The 7,235-nt window shown below is 32.0% G+C and overlaps 1 protein-coding gene across 2 annotated transcripts in view; it reads left to right on the forward strand.

Moving 5' to 3' along the window:
* PINX1 (PIN2 (TERF1) interacting telomerase inhibitor 1) overlaps positions 1 to 7,235 on the forward strand; it is a 90,174-nt gene that overhangs the window by 27,856 nt on the left and 55,083 nt on the right. For both annotated transcript variants that reach the window (XM_074287546.1, XM_074287545.1), the window contains one exon: positions 2,451 to 2,527. In XM_074287546.1, coding sequence (XP_074143647.1) covers positions 2,451 to 2,527 — 77 coding nt within the window. The remainder of the gene's footprint in view (positions 1 to 2,450; positions 2,528 to 7,235) is intronic.

Below are 7,235 nucleotides of genomic sequence, written 5' to 3' on the forward strand. Positions count from 1 at the left end.
CAAATAAAAATAAAACAATAGAGCAGGATTTGTGTATATGTGTGTGGATGAATTACAGTTTCATTACAAATTTAAAATAATATAATTTATAGATGAAAGGGGCTCTATTGAGAACTGAAGGTAGATCTCTACTAAGAAATACAGATTCATGTTGTCATATGTAGCTAAGGGAAATTAGAAATCTGGAACACACTCACTTAGAAGTATTTAATCAATTAATAGATTCATTACTTCCTAAAAGAAAAATCTAAAAGGAAAAACTTCAAGAATGTTGCCAAAATCCAGGATTCTCACATTTAAAAAAAAAAAAAAAAAGCCTACAAACCAAACTTATAGGCATCCAGAAAGAAGCTGTTAAAAAACTAAAAAGCAATCTGGAACATAGGACTTGAAAGTTTCTATCATAAATTAGATAAGATTTTGTAACACAACATTCCATAAGTCAAAAGAGATAGACTTACAACCAAGAATATCCAGCAAAGCTGAAGATAATTCTAGGAGGGGGAAAAATGTACCTTTGATGGAACAGGACTTTCAAGTATTTCTGATAAATAGATAGAAACTTGGAAATACAAACTCAAAAACCAAAAAAGCCAAGAAAGATAAATTTATTTGAATAGTTAGAAAATGTTGTATAATGCTGTAGTGTTAACATCTAAGTCCAGCTTCAGTCACTTATTAACTGTGTGACCCTGGGCAAGTCATTAAGCCTCAGTTTCCTCATCTATAAAATAGGAATAAGAATAATACCTACTTCCCAAGGTGGTTATAAGGATAAAATGAAGTAATATTTGTAAAGTGCTTAGTAAACTGTTAAGTGCTATGTAAATGCTATCCATTAATAATAATAAAAATATCCAATAATAATAGAAATCAAAAGAAGTATCCTTAGTCTTTAAAGTATATTGAAGGAGTTAAATGAAAAAAAAAAAAAAAAAGGAATAAGTTAAATAAGAAAAAGAGGACCTGGGTGGGGATGGATTGGTTCTGTTCGGAGAGTTTTGAAGAGGGAAAGAGAAAGGAGAATAAAAGGAAGAATAAATTAGTATAGGAAGGAGAAAAAAAAGTATTTCTCATAATTGGGGTTCATGAGAAAGGTATACAGACATGAAAGAAGGAGAGAATAGACATCAGATGAACTTCACTCATTTAAGATGGACAAAAGAGGTTAAACACATAAGTACACATCATGAATGTAATGGGATACTACGTTGTAAGAAATGAAGAAAGATAATTTAAAAGAATCCTAGGTAATTTGAACTGATGCAAAATGGAGCAAAACCAAGAGAATAGTTTATACAAGAACAATACGAATTGTAAAGAAAAATGAAAGAACTCTAACCAATTCATTGACTGGTCATATCTCCAAAAGACCTGTGATGAAGCATGTTATCTACCTCCTCACAGAAAAGAGGTAGATTCAAGGTACAGGGAGACATACATTTTGGACATAGCCATAATATGTATTTATTTTGCTTTAATATAATTATTTAGTAGAGGGGTTTTTTCCCCCTTTTTCTTTTTAATTGGGGTAATAATAATTTTCCCAAAGAGCCATTGAAAAAAATTTTTAATATGTAGAAGAGAATATAGAAAATTCAGAAGGAAGCACAGACAGGCAAACGTTTTGAAAGAAATATGGGGAATTAGATACTTTTTAAAGGCAATCTGAATGGAAAGGTGAATCATAGTTTCATATACAATTCTCTTTTTGTGTTCTGATATATATTTACATATGAATACATGTGTATGTTTTATATATATGGAAATGGCTCTTTTTTCACAGATTAGGTAGCAGATATAACATTTAAAGATCATTTAATTGTTTCCCTGCATTCAGATTTAAAAGTTTTCTTTTAGTCTTGTGCTCATTTCATAACCACTATGCTTTCATTCCTTGAGTTTTTGCCATCTCTAGATCTAACATAACTATTTGATTTAAAAAAAAATTTTTTTTTGAGTTTACCTTCCATCTCATCTGCAAACCATCCTTTGTAACAAAAATTAAAAGAAAGGAGGTGATAATAGCTGTTTGTTAAAACTTACCAGTATATCATTTGTGTCTGCCATCATTGTGAATATGATAACCTATAGTTCCCTAATTCTTAAGTAAATGAAGGAGTTACATATTTTCAACCTTAATCCAGGACTAATCTTGGTTATTATATAAAACTGTGTTTAGTTTAGTTATTCTTTATTTTTATATTCTGGATATGAATATTGTTTACCTAGTTTTGTTTACTTAACTCTTTTGGTCCATGCTTCTTTGAATTCTTGCTAAATTAATTTTGTTGTTGTTTTTTTACTATCTTTTCTATGAAAGAAAAAAAGGTAAATCTTTAATACTGTTTCATTTTCTTTCCACAAGCCATCTTTATTTTAGGAGTTTTATAAGATGCATTTGTTGATTGGTTAAAAAACAAATGAAATTCATTATGTTGCTTTTTTAGGAAAGGATCTTTCTTCTCGGAGTAAAACAGATCTGGATTGCATTTTTGGGAAAAGAAAAAAGAGTGATGTTTCTAAGGTAATTGTAATTGCACTAAATGTAATTGGATAGTCTATGTCCGGTCCCTTAGGATTTGATTCTCAACTTTCCCTATACATGTATTTTCTTTTTCTGTTCCTGATTTTTTTTTTTTTTTTTAATACTCAAGCCTCTTTAAGGTTCTTTCCAGTTATTACATGTTGTATTCATCATCATCTTCTTCCTTGGTAGATATATTATCTTCCTGAAAATATTCCTGTAATGTGAATCTACTTCTGGAAGGAATTCTTGCTGAATGAATGAATTCATATTTCAGAATGGGAAGAACATCTATTCCAACTATATATAGTGCCATAACATTGCAGTAACATTTCCACTTGTTTTATCCAGACTGCAAACCATTTTTTGGAAAAGATCCATGGCCAGATATCTTACTCTACCTATAGTCTTAGCCAGTGCATTTCTATATAGATCTTAATGTGTTTTGTATAGTTTGGGATCTAATTGCTTCAAGGGATCCTGAGGGAATTTAAAAGAGTTTATTTTCTTCCCATCTTTGGTGTTGAAAGTGTTATTAGTTGTCTAAAGTTTGCCTACATTATAAGAGATAACCAAACTACATCCCAAGTGGCATCCTTAAGTTCCATGGAAGATAAACTAAAGCCCAATATGTAATACTGTTGTTCCTTCATTGATACTCTTTTAAGACCAAAACCCAGAATGTTTATGTTTGCTTGATTTTCATATCCTTATAATTTTAGTAGAGGAAGATAAGCTGACTTAAACATTGTATAAGATATTAAGTGTTTTTTGTTTGTTTTTAAGTTCCTCTTGATGATATTTTAAGTGATTTAGAGCTAAGAGAAGGAAGTCTTGATGAGTCTTCACAATGTCTTCACAATCCATAAAGATAACAAATGAAGTTAGTATTATTGGTTTTAGATCTGTTACAAAGTCAGAGAGGTGGGGTATATGTTGATTATTTTCTATTTATCCTGTGTATAGCTAGCTTTCTATGTATTTGTTTGTATATCATGTCTGTTAGATTGTAAGCTCCTCAAGAGTAGGGACAGTCTTTTGCCTCTTTTTGTATCCCTAAGGCAAAACACAGTATCTTGCATATAATAGATTAACTAAGTTTTTATTTACCAGTATAATAGTAATAAATCCACTCAGTTGTAAGCTCTTTACAGGCAGGGACTATATTCTCTCCCTTTTCTTCCCCAGTCTTTCTCTGATTTCTGATTTAATTATTGCAGAATTTTTGGACCTGTTTTGGGATTTCATTGGTATACCAATGCTAGTGAGGCAATTCCCTTTTTTTTTTAATGCAAATCCTTAACTAGCATGTAGTTTATAGTCTTAGAGGGCTATCCTGGGGCATTGAAAGAATAAGTGACTTGTCCAGGGCTGAAAAGTTAGTATTTGTCAGAAGTAAGACTTGAAACTGGGTCTTCCTGATTGAAGAACTGCTCTCTGTTCACTCTGATGGGAATTACACCAGCACCATCTCAATGTCTCTCTAATCTTATACACAGTAGGCCTTAAATAAATATTGTTCTTTTTTTCCCATTAAAGAACTCCTACATTTTGAAAATACTTTACTTGATCAATAATATCTGCTAAGGCAGCTATATGATACAGTGGGTGAAACACTAGACCTAGAAGCAGAAAAATGTGAATTCAAATACAGCCTTAGATACTTATTAGCGGTGTGACTCTGAACAAGTCATCTAATCTTTGTCTTCTCTAAGCATTGTGAGGATCAATTGTGATTATATTGGTAAGGCTTTAGTATATTTTATAGATCAGTGAACATTTATTAAGCAGAAGGCTGATACACAGATACAAAAAGAGGCAAATTAAACAGTCCCTACCTTTAAGGAGCTTAGAAGTTAATGGAAAAGACTATAAGTAAACAAATACATACAAACAAGCTACATATAAGATAAATTGGAAATAATTAACAGAGGGAAGGTACTGGAATTAAGATAGATTAGGAAAAGCTTTTTGTAGAAGGCAGAATTTTAGTTGAGATTTAACGGAAGCCAGGGAGGTCAGTGGTTCAAGCAAAAAAGGAAGAGTTTCAGGTATAGGAGACAGCCAGAGAAAAACCCTGAAGCTGAGATAGGATGTCTTCTTGGTGGAGGCTAGTGTCACAGCATCAAAGAGTATATAGTCAGGGAGGAAAGTGTAAAAAGATTAGAAAGGTAGGAGGGACTAGATTTTGAAGGGCTTTGAATGCCTAACTAAGAAAGAGAATATTTTGTTTTTGTTCTTGGAAGTATTGTGTGTTTTAGGAAAACTGCTTTTGTGGGTAAGTGGATAATGGATTGGATGGCAGAGACTTGAGACAAACACAGCCACCAGCACTCTATTACAGTTGTCCAGGGTGAGATGATGAGAGTCTGCACCAGTGATGGCTATATCAGAGGGGAGAAGGGAACTTAGTCCCAAAAGGTTGGCATGTATGCTTCTTTCTTTCCTTCCCCTGAATTGAACTAGACCTTCAAAAACTTAAGATTTTGACTCTTATAAAATACTCATAACCTTACATCTAGCCAAAGAGAGTAATATCCATGACAAGAATTGAGGCTAAAAAACAGAAATGAAATCCAGTGTACTTCTTTACTTAAGCACCCTGTAATTTAGAGACAAGACAGCCATACATATACATTAAGGCAACAGTGTGGACCAGATAGTAAATGATCAAGTGCATCATAATATAATATAAGCTAAAATTGTTAGTCTTTGTACTCTCTCTCTCACTCTCTCTCTCTCTCTTCTCTCTCTCCTCTCCTCACACACACACACACACACACACATATACACATAATTATATACCTACATATACTCTATATTATCCAATGAAATATATATATACATATAAAATAAGACCAGTTCAACAAACAATAAATGTAATGTGCTTATTAATAAGTCCATCAAGCTTATGTAAGATCCTACTTGCAAAGTCTTGACCCTGGGGTAGAAAGATATTTGGGTTTTTTCTTTTATGTATAGGAGTTTTTAATCTTATATCTGTATTATGTAACTTGGTCCCTTTCACAGAGCACCCTTAATTTAAAAAAAAAAAAAAAAAGACAATATACTATGGGGGAGCTGCAGTTTGTCTTGAATAAAACATCATAAAAGCTCAGAAATAAAAAAAGATAGAGATATGTAGGTGGCTCCTAAAAGTTTCCTAGCCATGATGATACCTCATTTGATCTCTGGGGAAATATATAGATTCTAAAAGGCTGAAATGTAGAGAGAGAGTACATTCTAGGCTTAGATACTAACTTAAACAAATACATGAAGGTGAGAAATGAAATGTTGAATTAGGGAATAGTGAGCAATCTGGTTTTGGCTAGAATGTAGACTTTATTTGTGTGAAACAAGACTGAATAGATGCAATAGAACTGATTGTGGTAGGCCTTAAATGCTTGACTAATGAGTTTTATTTTTTTTCTTAGGGCAATAGGGGAATCACTGAAGAAATTTGAACAGGAAAGTGATATAGTTAAACTAGTGCCTTAAGAAAATTATATTGGTAACTGCAGAGAATGGACTGAAGAAAAAGAGACTTTCTTAAACATATCTGATTAAAATCCAGCATTCAAAATATATAGGGAAATTACACAGTATGTAGAACTTGCATTCTTCTTAATAGATAAATGTTCATATCAAATAATTTCTTCTTCAAAAGAAAAAATCCAAACTTTTAGCAACCATCAGGAAAAAATGTTAGAGATCACTATTATTAAAAGAAATGAATACAGATTAAAACTACAAGGTTTTACTTCCTATCCATTATATTGACAAAGATGATAGAAAATGGAAATATTGTTGGAGGAGTGTTGGGAAGTCAGACATGTTACCCTACTGATGGTAGATTGGCAAATTGGTCAAATTATTTCTGGGAAACAATTTCAAATTATGCAAGAGAAGTTAACTGAACTGTTTATATCTTTTGACCAGGTGAGTTTACTATTGGGCATATAGTTGATATAAAAATAAAAGTTAAGATATTAGAACAAATATTTATAGAAGTATTTTTGTAACAAAAAACTGGAAGCGAAGTAGATGCTTTTTGATTGAGGGATGAATGAATGAATGATAGTATATTAATATAATCAAATGTTATTATTTCATAAGTAATGAATGCAAATTGGTATGAAGTAAAGAAAGCAAATCTAAAAGACTATTGTAACTGAAAACAGTGTTTAAAAAATTAGAAATAGGTTAAATGATAAGTTTATAGAGTACTTATATGTATATATATACATTTTATAGAACATTTAAATATATACATTATTTCATCTGATTCTTACTATTATCATTCCATTTTGCTGTGGAAGAAACTAAGGTTCATAGAGGTACAGTTAGGACCAGTTGCAAACCTAGATTTTCTTAATTCCAAACACAATCTTCTTTGCCACAGTTTTGACCTCCAGGGACCAATGACTTCCGCAGTGAGTTTTAGGAATGCTTGTTGTATACACTGTCTGATGTAATCTCTCCTTCAATTGTTAGTGTATTTGATACAAGGGAATGATCTTGAGGGAAGGCAGAAGGATCTTGGGAAGGAACTAGAGTAAGAAACAAAAGGCCAGTTGTAGCTTCAAAAGTGATAAGTATGACAGAGACAGAGTTTGACTAAAGCAATTTAACTGACTCCGGCCTTCATCTGATAACCACCCTCTCATTTGGGGCTATTAGTTTCTCCTATTTAACCATTTTTCTCCTT

Source organism: Sminthopsis crassicaudata, chromosome 2, assembly GCF_048593235.1.
Source record: "Sminthopsis crassicaudata isolate SCR6 chromosome 2, ASM4859323v1, whole genome shotgun sequence".
NCBI classification, from domain to species: Eukaryota; Metazoa; Chordata; class Mammalia; order Dasyuromorphia; family Dasyuridae; genus Sminthopsis; species Sminthopsis crassicaudata.